This window comes from Anguilla anguilla, chromosome 5 (assembly GCF_013347855.1).
Source record: "Anguilla anguilla isolate fAngAng1 chromosome 5, fAngAng1.pri, whole genome shotgun sequence".
In the NCBI taxonomy this organism is placed as follows: Eukaryota; Metazoa; Chordata; class Actinopteri; order Anguilliformes; family Anguillidae; genus Anguilla; species Anguilla anguilla.
Window position 1 is genome coordinate 20,590,988 of NC_049205.1, and position 24,949 is coordinate 20,615,936.

The 24,949-nt window shown below is 39.7% G+C and overlaps 2 protein-coding genes across 2 annotated transcripts in view; both read right to left on the reverse strand.

Moving 5' to 3' along the window:
- The window catches only part of LOC118227839 (aminopeptidase N-like), a 32,270-nt gene extending 21,582 nt beyond the window's left edge, over positions 1–10,688 (reverse strand). The window contains exon 1 of the mRNA XM_035418801.1: positions 10,552–10,688. The gene's annotated coding sequence lies outside the window, so the exon portion shown is untranslated. The remainder of the gene's footprint in view (positions 1–10,551) is intronic.
- A 372-nt stretch (positions 10,689–11,060) lies between these two features.
- LOC118228145 (AP-3 complex subunit sigma-2) lies at positions 11,061–22,596 on the reverse strand. Its single transcript, XM_035419469.1, has 6 exons — positions 22,405–22,596; positions 21,825–21,916; positions 21,171–21,282; positions 16,754–16,825; positions 14,103–14,210; positions 11,061–13,102 (listed from the first exon to the last, which is right to left on the reverse strand). Exons 1-6 carry the CDS (start codon positions 22,471–22,473, stop codon positions 12,977–12,979), a joined length of 579 nt encoding a protein of 192 aa, XP_035275360.1. The 5' UTR covers positions 22,474–22,596; the 3' UTR covers positions 11,061–12,976.
- Positions 22,597–24,949: the final 2,353 nt, after the last annotated feature.

A 24,949-nucleotide genomic window follows, 5' to 3' on the forward strand; every position in this document is an offset into this window, starting at 1 on the left:
GCAAAAACCTTGAAGTGTCCCTGACCATTTGGGCCTCATTTCATAATTCAGGAGCTGAATGTTGGCCTATTGAAAGGAATGAAACATGGGTTTGGACACAGGGTCGCAAGGTGTGCACGAAAAGGGATTTGAAGGCTTGATTTTCATCTAAGCCTGGTATGTTCTGCCCTGGAAGGACATATGCCTGAAACGTTGATAATAATCACTGGGTCTTTCTGTTTGACAATGTTTGATCTCCACAGCTTTGGTCATAGTTCTCACCTGAGTGACCTGAGGCAAGTATTCAGCTGACAGTGCTTCACAGAGCTTGGGTTAGCTGGAACGACCGCAAGCGTTCCATGAATGTATGGATCTCTCTGGTAGAGCTTTTCCAAATAAGTTTGACCTTTTCTTGATAGGTTGCCCTGGGCATATCTGAGAGAAAGTAGTCAATTCGTCTCAAATAACTCTGAATGTTATATTCAGTGTTCTTAGGGTCAAACTGTTGAATATATTTAGCCATGAACTTGAACTGTTCAAAGTAAAGATCGTGCAAAGTTCCACAAGTCTGTCTATTTGGGGAAGGCAAGACTGAAGTCACATGTGAGTTATGAGCATATTTCATGCTGAGCTGGACATCGTCTGATTGGTTGTGAGGACAGAGCTACAAAGCAGTCATCACTCTGCCGATGATTGTAAGAAGCAGCTGAATTGACACAATCTGCATAATGTATCACATTGTCATGCCTTCTGTCTTTATTAGAGGAAAAGCTAAGGGCATCAGCATTGCATTTTGTTTGCCCAATAAGTGAAGCTGAATCTCTTAAACCATGTTCATGGGAGTATTCTCCACACGCAGTCCACATGACCAAACAGGAAAGAATTGGGTCTTGTCACTGGGTGAGGGAATGACCCTTCTCATTGATTAATGATAAATAGTCTTTCCTACAATCAGTGAAGTTCAGCTGATTATGGAAGACTGCATAGCCAGGTGCTAAGTTTTGGCCTCCACACTTTGCTCTTGTAATCACTCTGATACAAGTGAATCTTAAGCTGCATTTCCACCAAAAGTACCCAGAACTTTTAGTCCCAGGAATTACTTTTCAAGGAACTAAAAGGTTCCTTCAGCCCATTGTTGTCTGCGTTTCCACCGCGGTCTAAAGTCCCGCGAAGATTAGGCAAATTAGCCCACTGACGTATGAAAAAGCGACATCGTCGTTGGTCCGTCGACGTATGATTTCTTCTGTAACTCCATACTGTCACCGAAGTACATTATTTTCCAATAACGGGACAGCCCGGAGGGGTTTATTCCACTTATACAACGGGTTACCAACAATGCCTATATATGGTTACTTTAGTATTTATTGATTTTTATCGACTTAATCACCTGAAATTGAAATATTCTTCCGCAGCCGTTTGGGCATATTATTTTACCGTTGTCAAGCAAAACTCTCGGTGGTAGTTCGACTGGGACCGTTGTTATGCAACAAACAGGATATCACAGACCAATATACAGATTGTAACTGTTTTATATATCCTCTCAAACACATTCATTATGTTTTTATGCAAACATTCAGTTTCATGTCTTGACATCCAAAGCGACAGAATGCATTCACATTCCACAAATAACTGGTAACAACATTTATAGAAGAAAACGTGCACACGTCGTAAACAAATTGCTGTTGAACTAATTAATTCGACTCTCGTTGTCATTTCTATGTAATCGCGAAATGACAAGAATAAATAGAATGAAAACTCAGACGTGCGTGAAAATTTTAATTAATATTGCAGTGGTACAGCCACCTTTTAAAGTTACTGCTAGCGGAGGAGCTAAATACTTGAAGTGTGCCCTCCAGATGCGAACCATGCACCATAAATTAGAGTCCATATGTCTAGTCTTCCTGGTCTTTTTTGTGAAATTGAAGAATCGCAGAGTAAAATTATGGCAGTTTGAAAAAGCAAAAGGGACAATTAGCCTACTAGAATTAACCTGTTATTTTACAAAAAGTGCGGAAGGTGATTTTTTCCAGTTTGCTTTTACTGTATCCCCAACGTAAAATTACGCAGAACTACCGCATACCTCACGTAACTGTGTCAAGCGTTTTGAGTCAATTATAACTGGCTAACAAAGAAAATCCGAATTAAAATATTCAGCAACCGAATTAAATCGTTTGAATGTTTTGGTACGTAATATGCTGTCCCAGCACAAATGCTTAATATTTTATAAAACAGACTTAATGCTAAACAAAAAAAGAACAGAAGAGCACACGTTATAATCCTCAATCTTAATTTCTCATCTGTAGACGTCGGCAGGCAAAAGTAGGCTACTGCGCCGCATAACATAAAAGTTTGAATTCAAGTTATTATTTTGAAAATAATAAATCGGTTTGCGGCTGCAGATTTTTAAAAAATGGCGGTTGAAATAAAATGCTGTGAGTTCCGGTACTTTTGGAAAGTACTACCCCCCGAGCAGGGACTTTTTTTGGGGGTAAAATAAAGACCCTGGTCCCTGCGGTGGAAACGCACTGAGTTCCTCAAAAGGTTCATAGTTCCTGGGGAAAGTTCCTGCGGTGGAAACGCGGTTTTAGTCTCATCTGCCAACAAGACCTTTTCCCCAGAACTCTGCATGCTATTTTAGGTACTTCTTAGCAATCGGTTACCTGACCATCCTGTTTTTGTGGCTAACTAGTGGTTTTCATCTGGCAGTGTAGTCTCTGTGGTTCTGTTTGTGAAGTGTGCTCACATCCACACCTGCCTCCTGAAGAATGTTTCTGATCTTTTGAACAGGTGTTTGGGGGTTTTTCTTCAAAATGGTGGTCAGACATTAATTAAGGTCCTCCTTGGCCTTCCAGGCATTTTGCAATTACTGAGCTCACCAGAGTTTTCTTTCTTCTTAGTGATGCTCCAAACAATTGATTTTGGTAAGCCTTAGGTTCGGCCTATATCTCTAACTGTTTTTTTTTTTTTGTTTTTTTTTCTTATTATTTCTCAGTCTCATAATGACTTCCTTGACTTTTATTGGCACAGCTATGTTGACAAACACCAAGAGCAAACACCAAAGGCAATCAAAAGCCTAGAGTCAAGGCTAGATACGGATATACCTGCACTAAGGAAACAATTGAACAACACACCAAACTAATCAGAAACACCCGTGAAGCCATTTGTCCCAAATATTATCACACCCTGAAATGGGGGGACTATGTATAAAAAGGGCTGTCATTTCTACTGGGTGAAACCAAAATGTATAAAAATGCATTTTACTAAAAGCTGAGAATCTGCAATTTAACCACATGAAAATGGTTTGCTTACAAATATAAAATTGTGGCGTACACAGCCAAATTAAGAAAAAATGTCTTAGTCTCAAACATTATGGAGCTCAATGTCCCCAGATCAGCACTAACAAACTCAAAGTTTATAACTCAAGTCCATATAATACTGTCCTGCGTGCTATTAGGTACTGGTATCACTGTTGGACCAGGACATTACAATCAACCATTATTACGCTCATATAATTAATGAAGTCACTGGCTAACAGAAACAGTTCTATGCGTTGGCAACAAAGACAATCGGCGTGTCTGTCTCGAGGACTATGGCATGTGACGCAACATTCAGTTATGCCTGATTACAACAACAAGGGAGGAGCAAAGAATATTGATAAGCTTACAGGAACACGCAGATGTAAGAGGATGGCAGCCTGCTGGCCTTTGGTCACTTTTACAATATCATTGATATCTGCATACTGTGCATTTGTGATCTGCACTCAGGATTGAACAGTGGGGAGATACACAAGGGGGTGGGGGGTATTCCTTTGAGCAGTGGGGAAATGCTGTTGTAACCCCCTACATAGAGAGGAGACAGCACGTTTCTGTATTCATTGTGACGGCCATTCAAGTGGCGAAATCTGGTCCAAATCCACCCAAAGTCCAGTCTGAAGCTACATAAAAGGGCAGCACCCTTTACATAAAGTCAGCGAAAATAGCACAACTTGGTACAAATGCAAAAAGTGCATCTGCAGTCACATTCATGAACTGTAATTCATGAGCAGTATCAATAGATAACTTGCTGAAATTGATTAGTCCCTCCACTCATCCATTCATCCATCTATACAGTAGTGCTGTTCAATGATAAAAAGCAATCAAATGTGATAAATTGCAGTGTGCGTAGATAAAATTGTTCATCTTCATGGTAACATTAAAGTTGTGAATTTGGTCATTGTCAAGATATCATGACAAATGAAATAACTGGGAAGTGATTCCGGATATCTAAAAAGAGATAATCAAACAAAACATTTACATTCTATATCTAACATGGCAAATATAATCAATAATATGCTGCAAAATGTGTTTAGTTATAAAAATTAGTGGTGTATCATACAATAAAAAAGGTCTGTATGGGGGCGACATAGCTCACGAGGTAAGAGCAGTTGTCTGGCAGTCGGAGGGTTGCCGGTTCCATCCCCCACCCTGAGCGTGTAGAAGTGTCCCTGAGCAAGACACCTAACTGCTGATTGGGATTTTGCATGGCAGCCTTTCACCATTGGTGTGTGTGTGTGTGTGTGAATGGGTGAATGAGAGGTATCAATTGTAAAGCGCTTTGGATAAAAGTGCTATATAAATGCAGTCCATTTACAATAAAGTACAAAAAAAATTGCATGGTTGTTGATGACTTGTGTTCTTGGTAGGTAGGGATAAATACCTATCCTGACAACTAGGAGGTGACTAACCCATACCGAGTCAAAACTGATGTGCAACATAACTGATGTACTGTAATTGATCCATGAATGTAACAGGAGGGATAATGACGACAAACAAATAGTGGCACACTGAAACCAGCTGCAACTAGTGTTGCACAGACATAGTCATACATTGAATTTTAAATATCTTTTTGACTTGATTTAATTCCGTTCTAGACAATTCTTACTACTCACAATACTGTATCAATTTTAGATTTCTCAACATTAACTATGAGTAGTTGGACTCATATTCACGCAGGTCAGAATGTTATTCCACATACAGGATACGCACCTTCTTCATCATCATAATGCTGCAAAGTGAAAATCCCATTATGACTAAATCAAAATTACATTCTACAGTAAGTAAATGTAGTTATGCATCTTATGAATAAAATAATTATGTATTTGTATTTTAGATACTTCAGTTTCATTTTATACAGTATATCTTTACAGTATATCTCTAAAAAAAATATATATACCCTGAATTTTAAAGTTAAATTGTGCTTAGTCAGAATTGAATTGAGCATTGGTTGAAATAGCAACTAGCAAGAAATTAATAGTAGATCTCTTTTAATTGAAATTGCACTAGTCAGAAATGAACATATATATTTGGATTGCAACTATTCAGAAGTGTGTGGACAGTTGAAAATGTGTGCATTGGTCAACAGATGAAGTAATTTCACATTAATGCATTTATGGTAAAATGAGAATGTAGTTGCCAAATCGTGCCATAAGTTATTTGTTGTTTCAACTAGTAAAAATTTTATTTCCACAATTAAGAATGGTATCACAACACAACATTTTTACAGATTTACAGATATTTGATATGTCCTGTTCACTAGTAAGAATTGTGTTTTAACTAGTAAAAATGCTGCTTTAACAAAGCCTGGATATCATGTGGGTACTAGTCCAGAATGAGGGTATGGAACATAAAAGCAGTTCATAACAAAATGAAAATTGTCAGAAAAATATAACTGGCATGAGTAGACTGAATCCCTTAAACCCAATGTTTCTCCTTCACACCGCAAAAATAACGAACTTTATTTGGCATTAAGCCTTTGGTAAAGTGTAAGGAGAGTTATTTTGTATTTTATTTAATCTCTGTAAAACTAAGTGAACTGCATGCAGCCATAATTGATTTTGCATGGGTTAAACTGCAAAGCCAGAGCATATGTGCAACGTCAGAGGAAAACATGTTCCAGATAATTACAAAATTGCCAGTACTTGAGTGAACTTGAGTGGAATGCAGAACCAAGCTGTAAAACTTCTCCTACGGTTTATCACAATCAAGAAACCTTTGCAGGGCAAATGCTTCTGTGCGCCAAATGAACGTCTTATAATAAGGCTGTCGCTGTCTATAAATAAACATGATAGAAGGAGCTAAGATTCTCAGAGGGGTTCCTTTAAGAAGGAATTTTGTTCTGATGAGCTCACGCCTAGTCCACCCTCTGACCTGGATCTGCGAAGCACCTTTGGGTCTCATTTCTCCACGTTCGTAGCAGTTTTACAGCCCCCAGCTGTTTGCAGTTCAGATGTTTCAGGGAAACGAGGACAAATCGCAATGCCGCTAGGGTACAAAAAAAGTGTGTTGTTCTGAAGCAGGTGGGCTTTCAGTCTGAGGTGAGCATAGCCCAGGAGCCTAGCCAGCACACCTGAATACAGCTTATGTGCATGTGCACTCAATACTTCAGAAAACATATGAAACATCAAATGAAAAGTAAGACCTCCAAGACTGTGTGCATAATTAATGCATTCACAGTTTGCGTGTGCGTGTGTGCATATAAAATGCCTTTTCACACCCTTGATGTACAAATAAAACTATAAAATATACTGTACAAGTACTGAGGTAGGCTATATTTTATTCTGGAAAAATTCCGAAAATTATATTCTTTGATAATAATGCATTGTCACAAACCACAGTTGAATTGTTTACAAATTATATTTTTTTTTCTCCAGAAAAATAAAGAATCAAGTCAAGAAACAAATATCTACACCCCTGTTATCAGTACTTTGTGGTTCCTCCCCTGGCCATTTTAATAGCAAGTAGTTGCCTTCTGTAGTGTCTTGGGAGAGAGCATACGTTAGATCCCTTAAAATCAATTGAGCATCATTTGAATGCCACAACATACCCAGGCATTGTTGTTGACCACGTGCATCCCTTTATGGCCACAGTCCACCCTCTTTCAAAAGGATACTTCCTGTACGATAATGCAACATGGTACTAAACACACATCACCTCAATCTGCCTTCAGAAACATGACATTGACAGTTCACTCCAATGGCCACAGTCCCTCGCTCTCAATCCAATAGAGCACTTTTGGGATGCGGTGGAACAGGAGGTTCGCAGCATGAATGTGTGGATGAAAAATCTGCAGGAACTGCGTGATGCTATCGAGTTAGCATGGACCAAAATCCCTAAGAAATATTTTTGTGCCTTGTTTAATCCATGCCACAAAGAATTCAGACTATTCTGGAGGCAAGGAGGTAGGAGGGGTCCTACCCAATACCCTCCATACAATAACTTTACTTTGCCCCAACATGACTAATGTTCGACTCCTCATTTGAAAGCTCATTGATTATTCTTTCATAGTCGCATCACATTGAAAAAAATGAGGGCCAAAACGCAACAGTTGATATGACTGTGTGCCATGTATAAACATCAATGACTGTTAACTCAAAAATGTATTATTTTGTGGGCTAGTGTGTTTTTTTTTTTTCCAGTCATGCATTGACTGTGATATTGCTTGCTATTCACAAAAAAGGAAATAGGTTCTCTACAAAAATGGAAACCCAAAGATAACATCCTTGCTTCGGACAATTCTGGCCGGGCCACATATGATTATGCCTGGCATGACAGTAAGAGAATACCCCAGAGACCATGGAAGAAGGAGTGACATTTGCCTGGAGTGACCAAGACAAGATAAACTTCTCATTGTTCCAAACGAAACTGTGTCTAAGGCAGGATGTTTTTATGGGATATTCTGCAATGATGCCTGAGACAGCATTTCCCACTTCCATCAACAGACCAGGAGTTGAAAGATTTTCTCACATCAATGGTGCCCTCTTCCTCCTGCAGAAGCCCAGATGGCGGTAGACTCCATGCCATGGTGCATAAAGGCTATATTGGCACACAAGTCATCAACACCCCATTGACTGACTCTAGAAGGGTGTTAGAATTTTTGTACACTGGTCAAAATTACCAGCGTTTACATGATTCGGATGAAAAATATTGTAAGTAGGTCTAGTGTTGCACTGATGATGCATGTTGGCAGTGGTTTTAGGCTGATCCAGCCCTTAATTGTTTAGGTAATTTACTGATCGCAATGATGCGTACACGGCTCAACAAAGAGTTGCCACAAGTGAATTCCTAATACAGTGGATGAATGGAATAGGCTGGTGTGACAGAACAGCAATAGCTACATTTCACTCATATTCAAATGAACCCTTCTCGGGCTAACATGATCTTTTATTAATTCTGTGGAAAATAATGAACATAAGCTGCCCTTTTTTTGTCTTATTCAAAGGATTGCATATGGCTTATTTTATTTCTTTATATATAGACACCTTTACAGAGATGCCCTGACTTGCCCAAGGCAAAATGGTTTTGGTGCATCTCTAAATGAAAAGCGTGACTGTGCTTCGGTTCCTCAGAATGTGGCCACTCAGACAGACCCTATAATCAGTGGATGTGTAACAGGAACTGTGGCACAAGCGTAATAACGCACTGCAACTTGACAGGTGAGGTTCAGTCTTTCCATAAATTATATATTGTTATATATTATATATTATGTTCTGAAAAAGTAATAAAGTAGCAGGTATGCTCCAATAAGGATCATGCAGTACATCACTATTCAGTTGCATGAATTTATGAATGTTTTCAACATAGCACACTGCCCTTCAAATTTAGTATACCATAGCCTTTTCCTTACAAAATTAAATGCAAGCATAATACAATAAAAATCAAAACTAAATAACATCAAGAAATGCAATAGGTTGCCTCACACCTTTAGTGCTTGGCGGAATACACTTCTTCTGAGAGTGACCATTTTTAGGTGAACACAATTCACTTTGCTCTTATCCTCATGGACAAAATAGGAACTTTTGAAAAGATTTACGCATGTGTTTTTACATCTACATTTTTTTACATACAAAAATGATCATTTTTGTAAATTATAATTGCTAAAACAGAAATGGACAGCCCCAACCATGCAGAGATTAGATATAAGAATACTTCTCAGCATGTCAAACATGCTTCAGCTACGCTACATGACAGCAAAAAACACTACAAACACTACAAACAAAATCATAATCTTTTTTAAACTGGCAATTCATTTTTCAAATGAAATGAAGAGATTAATTGCAAAAGAAGCATTACAGAAGTGAAAAAAGTGAATTAAACAGCTACTCATGTCCCCAAATCCAATTCTTAAATTCTATTTTTTTTTTTACCACATACCAGACATGGAGTAAGAGCACACTTTTCCCCAAGGTATACTATAAATGCTCAATCATGTGTTGTGAAAAGGTGGAGAATGACTGCAGAATTCTTTGGGGGGGGCAATTTAAAATACAAGCATTCAATTACCTAAAGAAAAGTACTTACAAAGGAAAAGGCAAACAAGAAAAATGCACAGCATTAGTAGTTGCAAACACTTATCGTAATTAAAAAAACAGCTCTTATGCAGTGATTTGCAATTGACAAAACCCAGAAAAGCAGCTTAGAAGTTTGTGATTTGTTTTCCGGTACTTCCAGGAAAGACATAGCAGAGGATGGAGTGCATATTTATTTATTTATTTACTGCCCCGCCTCCTCCCCATCGGGAACCCGGAATTCAACCCTTACATAATTTATGTGGTCCATTTGAGAACGACTGCTGAGTTTTTACCTTTCATGCCAGCCTATAATTACAACAGCTGACATCCATCATTCAAACAATCTGTTGCAGCTTAGAAGTGAAAGCATTGATCTGCTCTTTTTTTATCCAGTCAAATTGTTCATTTTTGTGGAGTTGCTCACACACGAATCACATGTTTAGAATTACAGGACAGTGCCCAGAATGCCCTTCAGCAGTTTTTTTGTCACTACTAGTATTTAAATGTGTAACTTTCTAACAATAATATATTCAACAGTTTCCTTCTAAAACAACACTCTACAATACTCATGACTAGCTATTAAGTATCAGAGCCAGGGTAGTTGAGGACCCGCACAGGAAACTAAGCAGCGAATCTCTTAAACAGCCAACAACTCCACTCTCCCCATGTGAAGCAGTGGGGTCTAAACAATTTTCCACATTTTACAACTCGAGATCATTCAGAAACGCCCTGAACATACAAGCTGAACTCGCTCCTGTTTCCTTTTAAAAAGACATACCGGAGTCCTTTGGCTAGGGAAACCTCGGAGGTCGTTCCTACTCGAGCCAGATGTGGGATCCGTTCGGTGGATGATGATGAAGAAACGGACTCAAATCACGACTTCACTGAAACACACCGAAGAGGAGCAGCGACTCCGGCCAAAGGCGTACCGATCCGTACCGGCGCGGCCTCCAATCACGATAAGCGAGGGGGACAGGCAGGAAGAGCGGGACGCGCCAGGTGATTACGGAGCGGATTCCATTAGGAGCGCGCGCCTGAGACTGGCACGGGATCAGCCGAAACGAGGGAGCTGATGCGAAACACACGCCGCTTCCCTCCACTCACATCTGCCTGTGAGGGCAGGCACAGCGCATGTTTTTCACATTTTGCTTTTTTTTTTGGAAAACCACACACACGCACACACACACACGTGTGTGCACACACCGGAACACTCACCAGAGGCACTCCCTCCATTCTCACAAACTTACCCGGCACCGGGGAGCAGGAGCGGAGGGGGGTTGGAAAGAATGCGCGCTACGGAGGGGAGGGCTGCTGTCCAATCGCAAAGCAGGCTCCGACTGTGCGACCGCATGGAAGACACCTTGCAGGACACTCCCGCTCGCTCGACGTACGTCAGAAGGATCTGCCCCCCCCCCCACCCCTGCCCCCCCACCCCGACTCTGAACAGTCCAAATCATGTCCCAGTCGAGGCTGCACAACCGTTATTGTGCGGTGTTCAGCAACCACATTTACCCCCTCCCTCACCCCCTCCCTTCTGCAGTAAATGACTGGTTCCTCTCCTAGCCCTCCCAGCCGGCTTGACAGAAGTGTGCTTCTCATGAGTTTGGGAGATGGGAACGGTAGACCAGCTGCAGTGGTAGACACCGGTCAACATGATGATTAACAAAGGAAGTCGGGGTATACTGATGCCATTTTTGTATTTCAAGAGAAATGGGAACCAAAAAAAAAAAAAAAATTCAAACACTCAACACTCCTCTCAAAGTTTTTTCTATTGCTTGTTTATTAATGCGTCAGGAAATGATCTGTACAGTGTGTCACACACTAGGCCGAGCATCAGTCACCACTCGTACACAATTCAAAGGAACATCACTGCGCACAATTCTAGATAATGTTGCTCATGCGGGGGAATCACTTCCCCAAGTAACCACATGAAATATTGACAAAATAAAAATGTTTCTGAATGGCACGTCTATAATAAAGAGCTGATGTACTGTACAATAGTGAAAAATATACAAACTACATTTTTTAACAAAAAAGGAAACAGTTCAAGGAATGAAATTCTCTGTCGTATGAAACCATCAACATCTATGGGAATGTATGTGGGGAACAAACAAAAAAAAAATGTCAGCATAATTTAACCAAATGGTTTCACCATTTTACAGCCAATGTCCTCAAGGTCACACATCAGAGTAGTACAGATATGGGCAAAAGCTGAGGAGCTTGCTTCAGTGCAAATTAAGCAGGTGTTTCCTATCATATACAACTGTTATGCAAATCAACCAAGGAGTAGAATTTTAAGAAGAAAAAAAATCTTTTTTTTTTTTTCCAGTGTTGTTTTCATATTTTCTCCAGGACTCAACTGCCGTACTGAAATCAAGCAGAACAGACATCAGACCAGAAATGGGAAATGCGGTTTTTAACCCGTGCACCAGCAGATAGCATACCTCATACCCCTGCCCAGAGCTGAGTGCGCAGCCACAGGAAACAGCCCTCGGTCAGGAGGCTAACGAGAGAAACGCTGCAGCGACCCACCAGAGCGGCCCGCGCAAAAACACCCTCTTTCTCTTCCCCTCCTACCCTCTCCCTACGCGCAATTCCTCTTTCCCTCAGTTTCTCTCTTATTCCTCTCCCCCTTTCTCACTTCCTCCCTTTCCCTCTCCCTCACGTCACGGCACCAGAGCAAGGGAAGCCGTTTGGTGAAGCCCCTGCCGTGCGGCTGAGTTCACTCAGATTTAAACGGCTTTCTGGGACTGGTTTTGCAGTTCCAAACAGGCCCGCTGTCACTCTACATTCCAGCAGGAAGCCGATACAGTGGACCAAGTCGCTCTGTTCCAAGCCTGTCTTTTTTTCTCGTTTGAAATTCTGAGAAACTTCTCCCCCCTCCCCATTTTACCCGCCAATTTTCTTTTGTTTTTGCGCAGGGGTACGTTGTTCTCTCAGACGCAACGTATCCTCAGGTTGCGCAGAGCTCGCCAGACAGGTGGGACAGGGAGGGGGACAGATGCGCAGTAAAGATACCTCGCCCGTGAACCACATCCTGTTTCTCAACCAACCGCGGCCACCGATGCTTCCTCGGGAGCAAACGGCCGACTGCAGGTTTCTTTCTCATTGGCCCCAGACCTTAAAGAGAGAGCCTGAATCGCCATGCAGGGCCAGCCAGCACAAAAAAGAACATCCATAAATTAAAAATACTGAGAACGCAATTACTTTGTTTTCAATTGATAAAGAATGCACAGAGGGTCAGTAGCATTTCACCAAGCCCGCAAAAAAAAAAAACATTTCCCTAAAAGTGAGCTTCAGAAGGTACAGACTGTTTTTCTTTTATTCCTCCAGATACCCTGCATTTCCCATGAGCCCTGGCTCAGGAACCTTATCCCTTACAGAGCTGGCGATCTGTAGTCAGACACGGGGAGAAATCCTCAGACATGGCTGCTGCAGTCTGCAGAGTTCCAAATGAAATTCGGCTGCTGGGAAGAGCCTGGAGGCGAAAAACATTTCCGCTCCTCTTTTTTGGCTAAAGGTTTTCCTAACGGGAATGACTATACAGGGAAATATTTCTTTTTCTGAAAAAGGGAGGAGTAAAAGCTGAGGGAGGAAAAGGGGAGCATCGCATCGGTTCACTCCTCGCGCCGCCCTCGCCGCCCCTCGACGTCGGTCGCCGCGGCGACGGGCTCAGAACGGGGAGAGGTTGGGCACCTTGATGTTGATGTCCCCGATGTTGATGTTCCGGGGGATTTCCGGAAGGTTCATGTTCTTGACGGCTGACACGGCGCGGGCCGGAGCCGCGGACAGGCCCCCCTGCAAGCAGGCCAGACATGACATCACGCAACCTCATAATCCGGAGGGAATCCGCACACTATTACACAGCCTGCAGTTTGAAAAACCACCCCGCGCAACAGGCAGACTAACTGACGTCACTGGTTAACTGCGCGCAGTGTGGTCACATGATAAAACCATGCAAAACGGCAGGTAGCCCCCTAATGCAGGGTTAGAAAGGCCCCAGAACTGCCCATTACAAACCCCACTCTGTCGCACACAGTCCGTAATCACCACCACACCCAACTCTGAGGCAGTGACTAACAAGCACAGGCTCTGACACTGCATGTGACCTTAGCTTGCAAGGAACTGGGCTTGTAATCGAAAGGTCACAGGTTCGATTCCCGGGTAAGGACACTGCCGTTGTACCCTTGAGCAAGGTACTTAACCGGAATTGCTTCAGTATATATCCAGCTGTATAAATGGAAACAATGTAAAAATGCTATGTAAAAGTTATGTAAGTCACTCTGGATAAGCGCGTCTGCTAAATGCCTGTAATGTAATGTACATTGAGGGACAGGTTAACTAAGCGGAGACACACTTCAAACTAAGAAAGCGAAACAGACGTGGCAGATAACTGAGAGAAGAAACAAGCAATCTAAGATAATTTACACGTAAGAGAAGAGATGAGACAGACAGGTAAATTAAACAGGTGCATTAAGAAATGGGACAAGTAAACTGAGAAAAGAGGTGAACTAAGAAAAGAGCCAGGTACACTAAGAAGAAACAGGTAAACTCAGACAAGAGACAGGTAAACAAAGAGCCAGTTAAACTAAGAACAAACATGTGAACTCAGACAATAGATGAGTAAACAAGAGTAAAAAGAAGAGCTAGGTAAACAAAGAGAAGAGATGGGTAAACTGAGAGAAAAGACAAGTGAACAAAGTGTGGATAAATTAAGAAGAGATGGGTAAATTAGGACAGGAGACAGGTGATGATGACCATTACAGGATGGGAGGGAAAGATGAATTTGGGGGCTCACCTCTGATTTCTCCATGCGGTTCTGTAGCTCCACCTGAGCCACAATCTCATTCATGTTAGTCTCCAACACCATTCCCCCCATCACCACCTCCTGAAGAATGTAGTGCACCTGCAAGAGACCAACAAGCCACACTAAAGATGATCAAATTATTACACACATTTACACCAACAGTGCATCATATATATTCCCACCAAACTTACACTAAAGATAATAATACAAATACCAACATTTACACCTTCCCAATACCATTGTGTACACCACAGAAAAACCACATTATTATGCACATGCTTAATAGTAAATGAGCCCAAGCTTTTTTTTTATATGTTGTGATGTCATATGCTGTCATTCATTTACGTACATATTCTCAACACCCAGAATGCCAAACAAGATCTAGAGAGCCTTTCTTCACAGAGAAACAGTGACCTTGTGATAACTTTTGTATTTGAGATCACAATGTCCTAGTGATCGTAAAATGTTGGGCACGCACTGCACAGAGAGCCAATTTCCCATAATCCACTGCTCACAAAAACACAGAAAAGACCGTGAATGCGGTAAGCGCAGGCCTCCTCTGGGCCAAAACCACACGCCGTGTGGGGACATTCAAATAAGCTGCGTTGAGCTGACTCGCCATATTCATTTCTTAGAGGACTGCTGGAGTGCTTTCCAGTCCAGAAAATCTGATATGCGTAACTCTAATAAAAGGAACTGTGGGGACGATAAAGCTGTCTGAAACATTTATGCCACCTCAGCTCTACAACCAGAGCAGCAAGGGGCTAGCCTAGCCAGAGAACTAAACCCATTTATACTTCAGAGTAGCTGAATGCCTACCGAGACTGGTAATGCTCTTATTATTTATTTACCTCTCATTGAAACCACTAATATATTCTCCCATAAAATTGGCTGTTTAACACTTACCTAAAGTTTAGAAAACTGACAAGACCATTCCCAGACTAGGGCTGTCACCTTGACCCAATAATGGAATTCAAACTTACTCCAGAAAAAATCAAATTTGTTTGAATATATTCAAATGTTTATTAACTTTTTATTACAACAGCATCAAAAAATAATGTTCACACACTATATGCAATTATTCTGCTCATGTTGACTAGAGGGCCAGGACAAGCCGGTTTCCAAGGTTCAAATGATTAACATATTCATACTAAATCTTTTTTTTTTTTAAATGAACGATAAGTCAAACACAGGCTCTCATCCAAAGTTCAGCACAACATTTACATGGAATGTGCCTTATAAGGCACTAACAATTGGATAAAGGCTACATGTTTTTCTCTGGAAAGTCTATTTTAACTAAGAAGATCAATAGCACTAACAATAGCTACCTTTGCTAGAATTAGCAACTATACTGGCTTGCCACCTGAACTAGCTAGCCACCCAAGATCCGATTTTGTTATTTTGACAGTTGGTTTAAGTACCTTTCCAACTTCATTTAAAGTATACAGTTGGCCATCTATCCATTATTTCTTATCATAGCTAATGTTAGGGTGGTGATACGTCTATTGCAATATCTAAACATTATCTGAATGAGCTAGCAAACAAGTTACAGAAATTTAATAACTGCGTAAAGTGCAACTCGTGTTAGTTTGAAATGAAACATCTGCTCCTAAGAAAAGCCATTAAAAAAAAAAACTATAATAAGGTAAAAAGGCATCTGTTTGAATACTTGCTTTTTTCTTTTATTTTTTACAGCTTTTTTTTTACAGCCAGTAAAACATCACAGCCAGATGTCACCAGTCACATCACATACTTTCATATCTACTTCTCATATGTATTGAGTTTCATTTGATTTGACTTTGACTTTGTTTTCATTATCTCTATGTCTTAATGTCAAATTCAGAGTGAAAATGTAGTTTTAAGATGAGATTGAAGATGTCAGTCAGTACCTGAATTTTGTGCCGTTAGGAGGGCTAGTTTGAGCACTATCTCTGCTGTAACGTTAGCTACCTCTGCCCTGCTCTTGTCTGTGTAGTCCAACCCGCCCTGTCTGCTCAGTGGCAGCGCTGTGAATGCGCAACAAGATGATTGACAGGCAGGCAGAACAGAGAGCTGTCCTGATTGGTTGTTAAGATTCAGGCGTGGTGAAATTTGGAGCGGCTGATTTCAGTGCCTGGGCCAGTCAGAGACCTTATCTTAATCGTAGACCTTTTAATTTATTGATATCTGTCTAGATGTGGAGCAATTTTAATCAAATATGAACAAAAGTGTCCAATAACAAACATACAGCATCTTTAAATAACCATTAATGCTTTTTACCAAGATAGTTTTATCGTCCCATCCCTACTTTAGAAAGCTTCTCTAACCAGAGTTAAAGCCGAATATTGATGGCAGGTTAGTTATATAATCAACATACTTTTTAGGTAGCTAGCCAAATAATTTTACATGACAATGGTGTGCTAGTTTTATAGAGATATCAAGGTGCCTATACAAATGCTACTCAGTCTGTATAAACTGTCTGATGACTGGAAATCGTTTTATGCTGGCATATGGAAACCGGAAAACACAACCCAGAAACAAGAGGTAAGCATGCTGGCTATTTCAGCAGCTGAATAGCAAGTGATGGCCAACAACCTGCTTGGTGGAGCCATCTGTCTGAGCTCTTTCTTCTCTGCCCTTCTCTGCCCTTACAGTACACTTACCTTGTCCATGTGGAATATAAGGTCCAATTCACAGACGTTTTCAAAGCATTTATCGAGCGTTTCCACAAAGACCTAGGCAAAGAAAGCAGAATGATCCAAATTTACAGAGAGTTTAAAGCAAACAGATCTTGTTTTTCTAGTAACTTTTACATTTAAGTCACTGTACCATGTGAGCTGACAACCCCGCCCCATTAAAATGTAGTCAGACACATGTCCAAATATGCAATTCAAGTTTTTAATACACTTGTGTTTAACTTGACTGTCATGACGTTGGGTTTCTGATGAATAGGTCAGTTTTGTGGGTTGCAGTTTTGATTAGTCAAAATATTGATTGACTACCCAGGTCAAATTATTACTTTTTATAGAATGCTATTATTAGGTTATAATTATATAGGCTTCAGGGTTTTTGCTAATAATCAGCCATAGTGCTGCACCACAACATAATTTACAGTAGAGCATCATGGTAACATAAATTCCCCAAAATAAAATTAATTTTAACATGATCCTGAACAACACTTAACAGCAATGTCAATGCAAGTTGGGATAAGACTGTCAGCAAGAACAGTCCTTCAACAACTACATACAGAGGGATATTATAGTAGGGTTGCAGTTCATAAAACCCTCATTACAAAGACAAATGCACTTTTGAGAGTTCAGTGTTGAAAAAACCATAGGCACTGGTGTACAGAGATATGAGAAAAGTGATATGGTCAAATGAGACATCCTTCACCATATTCTCAATAAGTGGGCGAGTGCAGTGTGGTGTAGACCAAGAGAACAGTACACGCCTGAATGCTTGACACCTACAGTGAGGGGGTCCGGTGGCTCGGTTATGCCGTGTTATCACTCAGTACAAAGTTATTTTCAATACAGAGTGATCACCTTTATCCTATGATGAAACATGTCTATCCTGAAGGGAGTGGCCTCTTCCAGGATGACAATGCTCCCATCCACACGGCACGAGGGGTCAATAAATTGAATAAGTTTGACGAGTAGAAAATGATGTGAATCATATGCTATGGCCATCGTAGTCACCAGATCTCAACTCAATTGAACACCAATGGGAGATTTAAGACAGCGCTCTCCACTACCATCATCAAAACAACAAATGAGGGAATATCTTTTGGAAGAATGGTGTTCCATCCCTCCAGTAGACTAGAGATCACTGAGTCATCATGATGTTTGCCAAACACCCGATCCTTCATATCATCGATTGAAATGACCCCAACACAGGATATGTAACACAACTTCACATCACAAAGCAATCAAGAGATAGCCTGCTGTTTCTTACTACTATTATTACTGAAAACGTTGACACTGTCAAAAACATTTACATTGTACGCAAACTACAATTGGGTCAAGCATACAACAAAACAAAAATCAGCTGATAATGCACCTTTCACCAACCTGTTTCCTCACACATGTCAATGTATTTTTGCTATGCATGCCATGCTGCGTAATTGCACGTGACACCATTGTATCAACCCTACGCTTTGGCCACAGACCTTATCTGGTGGTATCTGGAATCAGTCTGAAGTCATCATATTTGATTACCTCAGCGATTACCTACATGTGTAGCTAGATTAGATTTTTCGTCACTAAAAGGATGCAACCAAAGTAGCTATCTGAAAATGCACTTCTGTGTCACGGCAGAGATTAGATACAGCAGAGACTTCAAGATAAAGGCTTATTGCTCATCTTAGGCAACGCTCTCAGGAGTTCAATAGTGTTATCTGCTCGGTAGTTCCAAGGCCATAACTCCAGTTTGAAAAAAACTAGTGGTGAATGAGAAAAATCTTTTCATGTCCTGCAGCTGCTAAAAAAAAGTCTCCCAGGTGACTGTGGCCGCATTTACATCAATAGGAGAGTTTCCCGTGGGAGTCACATGACACCCATTCCTTTAAAATGATTAACTTAAATTAGCTGGAATGGTCACATTAGCTAGTATTCTCTGTTTTAAACTGCCCAGGGAAATTACTTAAAAACAATTACTTAAATAATAAATTGCATATTGTTTAATTGTATAAATAACATTATCAGACAAAATTAATTTATTAATACACTTTCACAGTTGTTGGTGAGTGTAGTGATAACTAAGCAAGCCATACTGACATTTGGAGTGATAACATTGACACTTCCATGGCTAGTTGCTGTACCTGTCACTACTATTTATGTAAATATTATTGTTTGTATTATTCAATTCCAAAATCTACTGGTTCATTTAACTATTACTAGCATTTTTTTAAATATCCGATGATGCCAAATAATGAGTAATGATATTAATGCAGAGTAATGCTGTTAGTGAGCTAAATGCTATTACAGAGGCTTTGTGTTTTTATGCACTTAATGTCACAGGGTAAACTTTATCATATCTGGGCAGGTATTAATTTTGTATGGGCAAGTACATTTGTTACAGATTTACTGTGACATACATGTGACATACCCATTCAATGTTGTTGTCTTATGGCTGCTGGTTGTGACCCGTTCACAATCATTGCGTCATTACTCATTATCATTAAAAACTTAGTCCCACAGATTAAAGCACATCTTACTCCACAGACAAAAGACATGGTCTACACCTCAGCTCAGTGCCCAAGGTTTGTACGTATATGCAAATGTGAAAATGTTGTTATATGTATGACCAATAATGCAGTTTGCTTCTGAAATTTTCAAAAAGAGGCAGAGAAATTGATTCTCTGGGGTGATTAGACAGCATGAAGCAGGTTTAAGCAACCCATAAGAGTACTCTATGATACTTCAGGGTTTTAGTTATTTTAAAAACAATTACCAAAAACATCAAAAAGTGGAGCGATCCAGGGATATTACCCTTGAAATACACATATTACAATAGGGGTATGTGTACTCTGTATAAATACAGAAAGAAGACAGAAGTGCAATATCATGTGAGTACAGACATTTGTCGATGGTACTCTCTACAAATAACCACAGAATACTTATTTGAGAATTCAACTTATTAAAAAAAATCCATATCTCATTTTTGTTCTGAATTTTAGGTTTTATTCAACAACAGCAACTAAGAAACAAATCTCTGAAGTGAGACAACTACGTAGCAAATACAAAGTTCACCTGGACCAGCACTCCTAACACTATTTAAGGTTTAACTGGATCATACCTGCACCTGCAGCTCCATACAATGGTATGATAACATACTCACAACAATTAATAAATGGCAAATATTTATCTGAAGAGAGAAGAACATATTGCTTTCATAAGTCATAACAAGAACACTATACCATAGATCAGTGGTCTCCAACCCTGGTCCTGGAGAGCTATAGGGTCTGCTGGTTTTCATAGTGACTCTGTACTTCATGAATCAATTAGAGCAGTTGATTACACAGTTAACTCAACTCACCTGGTGTCTTGGGTTTCAATTGGGTGCTGATTTTAAGGTGAAAACAAAAACCAGCAGACCATGTAGCTCTCCAGGACCAGGGTTGGGGACCACTGCCATAGATACAGTAACATAATCCCAAAAGGGTTGATAATATAGGATACATCTGCATTTAGATCACAACCGCTGAGACGCATTCCATTTCTTTTCCCTTCCGGTTCTCTTTGAGTAGTTCTGACGTATATACGGACAGATTGAAGAAAATACTACCACTGCAAGTGAGTTCTACAAACTGTGAGAAGATATTTCCTTTAAAGCAACAAACAAGATCAGAGTCGATAAAGATCTTCAAACAAACCAGAGATAAAATTCTGGCTTCTCATAAATGCCACCGTTTGTTTTCCAAACTATCCTGCTGGTTTGTATCTTTTGTCTTCCAGCACACTCCACTATCACCCACATAAACTATAATGACCAGTAATCAAACTAAAGGGTAATTCAAAAACAAACAATGAGTTGCAGAGGACTTTTTGCCTGGAAATTTTGAGGAAGTAGACCGTGAAACCTACCACAAAGACTTAACCAAAACATATGACGGTTGGACATCACGTTTTACAAATCGCTTATCCACTGGCTCAAGTTGTAATAGTCGCTTGAACAAAGTCACTTGAACAAATTTTACAACTTTAATTATGGCTCAACAGCCTGAAGGACAATCAGAAGCACAAAACAATACTTACTAAGGAATCAACAACCCTTTTAATGTGTTGACACGTGATTCCTCCACACTGCTTAACCTTGAACACACTATTCAGCAATACTACTTGTAACCCTGTTGGTAAAAATGTATTACTGTCCTTCATCCCCAATAAGGGAGATCCATTCATATTATAAGGCTGCTTCACCCCCTGCCACAAAAATACATATAAAAGAGCAGCATCAAATAATACTGGAAACTAGGGGGAGGACACAACAGATTTATTCAACAGTATTGACCCAAACTATTATATTCTATTACATTCCAATACATGTTCAGTCAAAATTTAACATTTTAAATATGTGTACCTGTATCAGGTCCAGAATTCCAAGCTCACTTTCTGAAGAATCCACACAGAACACAAAGTAAAGTGTAGCATAGTGTCGGTAGATCAGCTTGTAGTCGGATCCACCAATCAAACTACAAATTGGGAAAAAACAGGAGTTACTTTACAATCCCTGTAATCAAATTTAAAGCTGGTTCTCATATTTTAACACTGATAATCTGGTTCAAATTGTTAGATGCAAGTTCGCACTGAAATATAGAGAAAATGCTTTTTACTTAAATAATTTGAACTACTGCACCTGCTGTGGAGAACTGTTAGTATACATATGCCAATCCAAAATACACCTGCGGCAAAGTGATCGCACCTCTGACAAAATTTTCTAGAGCATTATCATAGAGCTAAGATGCAAAGTTTGTTAATTACCCCTTTTGTGCTAATTCAAGGCACAGTGTTTCATCTAAATGTGTCCCAGCTAACATAAAATGTCTTCACATTGTGGACTGGAATCTTCTGCCAATGATATAATAATGCCACTACATTGCAGCAACATTGTTAAATCAACATTCAAGTAAACAGGCTCCCCCCATCACACCATGGCAGGCCTACGATGAGTGTATACACTGATGCTCACTTAGCTACATCCCAGCAACGTTTACGTTAATAACGTTAACGTTACCTTCCTCCTTCCAAGAAATTACAGACATTGTCATCCCTCTTCGACACAAGGTGGAACGTTTCCCTGATTATCTGTTGTTGCATGTCTTCAGCCTTTGGAAGGGTGGAGGGAAATCAAGTTATAGTAGGTCTGGGACAACAACAAAAACACCTAGAAAACCTATTATTTTATTGGTATCACCTGTACTGTGAAATATGACATTTTTCAACACAGCCTGCCTACTATTGTTACAATGTTAACTGCCCAAAACGCATAACTGACAGTGACAACCAAACTTTAACGATATCATAGCTAGGTAGAAGAATGAAGTAAGGTTAGTATAGTCTAACTGTACTTAACAAACAAGGCAAACATTTAACAGATAGGCAGAAACATAACTTCATGGCCAACTGGCACTGCGAAATACAGCGATACATTACTATTATTATTATTATTATTATTATTACTATTACTATTATGCAGTAAAGGTGTTAGCTAACGTTAACGTTTGCATAACTAGCTAGCTAGCTCACTGTTTCCAATGTTATGTGTAGCTCTAGCTGGCTGGTCGGCTAGCTAACTAAATGTTGATTTTACTTACGAAATACTGATAAAATCTTATGAGGCGCGGTTTTCCGTGATTATTAAATATTAAAATTGCCTTGATCATTTTTGCTAAATAGAATATATTACTATCGCAAACTTAATATTTTGCTGCGAAGATAGAATTTGCTAGCTAGTAAGAGATATAAGACGTTTCATCCGGATAGTTACGACGCGTGTGCTTCAGTAAATGAAGTTCGACTAGAAACCAATGATATTTTTATTTTGGGGGGTTCACATGATATAGAACCCATTCAACTGCTATGAATATAGACTCAATTCTGTTTACACACATATAGATTTTTAAACTCATATTTTCCATTTAAAATATTGCCGAAAGGCTCTACATTCGTAGGTGGATAACATTCTCTTAATGAGGAGTGTGAAGGTAGCAGTGCAGGTCCTATCTCACTTCTGGATTTGCTGTATTTCATTGTGTTTTCATATATTTCAAACCAGTGCTCTCCAATGCGCCAATGAAAAGGGTGATTGATTAAAAATAATACATGCACTTTTTATCTTAACTAATATGAAAAATATGGTAATAAAAAGAAGCAGCCTAGCCCCCTCATCCCCCCTTTTAACACAAGCCTGAAAACGGCATACCTAAAATTAAATGGTTACTATTTTTGAACCCTTTTGAATACAGACATAATCTTGATCTCTTCTGAACGGTAACCGTTGGGAGCTTGTTTTCCAAGAATCAGAATTGTTCTTCATGTAGGCTAACTGAAACAAAGTAACAGAAGCTCAAACACAGTGCAAGTGGAAGTTTTTATTTATTTATTTATTTATTAAGCGGATACAAATGTTTCAAGCAGAGTCTAGTGGGCTTATGCAGACACAGCCACAATGTTGGACGAATCCTGGTTCACATTTGATGACAATACCACCAAAAATGACCATTCTGCATTGCATAGTTTTTTCTGAGCTATGTCTAGGCAGGTTTTCAAAAAATCCATTTGGAGACTCCAAAAAGACACTTGGTAACCAAATGATATAATGGTTTATTAGACGTGTAAAATTCCATATGCTTTATACCATATGCTCATCCCCCTGCCTGTCATCCTCCCCCATCCTGCCCTCGCTCTCATTGAGCATACATGGGAACTGGAGAGGATAGGAGGGGCCAGGCAGTGAAGCCTAGGAAGTAAAGGGAAACAGCCTCTACTGCATATGCTTGAGGGAAAAAGCATTTGCTGGCCATTGAATCCAATGCAGAAATCCAAGGTGATTTAACAACCAAAGAAAAATCTGTCCATTTTTTGTGATCATAAATTTAATTATGTGCAGTTGTTTCTGAAACAATGGTTGGTTTGGTCCACAAGTCTTGAGGAAATATTTATTAAAATGTGCATATTTTATTACATAATGCATATTTTTCAATCTGCTTTTCATATGAAATGTAATGTTCATCAATCCAGTTTCAAAAGGCCATTAAGGACATTTTATTTTGCCTTCAGAAGTCTGATATTCCCAATTCACTTTAATAGGAGCTCCAGTGTTTTGCCCCCAACATGTACAGTACAGCCTTACTTCTGGGACTTCACAAGCTTAAGTTAGCTTAAGGCGTGCCTGCCTGTGTAGTTAAATATACAAGTCCATGCTCTCTCCATGCTATCGCCTTACAACCTCTGGCAGCAGCAGGTCTGGAAGATTGTAGAAATTAAATGCATTAGCTATCTAGTCATTGATTGAAGTTTATGTCCAATACCCCACCCCATCAACATATCAAAATATTCTCAGTTCTCAACATTTCAGAAATATTTGTATAATTATTCAGTATACCTACTCATTATTTATAAGAGCACTGAATAATAAAACATACATATTTTGAGAATGTATTTAGATGCTCATCGATATAAAATGGGAATAAGTCCTTCATTGAGCATTCCCTTTGCTGAGCAGTAAAAGCCATTTTGACTGTCCTCCTCAGAAATATTCACTCAGACAAGTTATTTCTTCAAAGACTTCACCAGACATTGCCAAACAAATTTTTGTTGCGAAACAATGATTGTATAAAGTCTCAAGGACATCGAGACCCATGTGAAATGTTTTCAGCATGCGCACTGAAAAAGAAATAGTCTATTTATGCCGGAAAAACAATGTGTGTCCTTATATGCAAGTCAAACAACCGATAAACTGTTATAAATGTAATTTCATAGGCAAAAATGTTTCTCAGTTGTCACTATAATGGCATGTCACTGTACTGGGCGTAAGTTATACTGTCCATGTTGAGTCGTTGCAGGTCCCATTGGCTATATCGAGTGACTGCTTGGTCAGTACTGGTCAGAGAAGCTTATAGGTTGGCTCGTTTTGTTCTAGAGAATCTATACAAAATGGAGACAACAACATTCTTTTGTGCACAACATTTTCGGCATGTATACAATGGCAATACGGACAACAATGATAATTCCTCCTGAGAATGTCTTTATAAACAATGGACATTCTATCAAAGTTTCTCTGAGTTAGCATGATTTTGGGGCTAAAAATGACTATTGTTTTTTAATATTCTGGAGTCTTACCGTAACTAGCATGCCTGT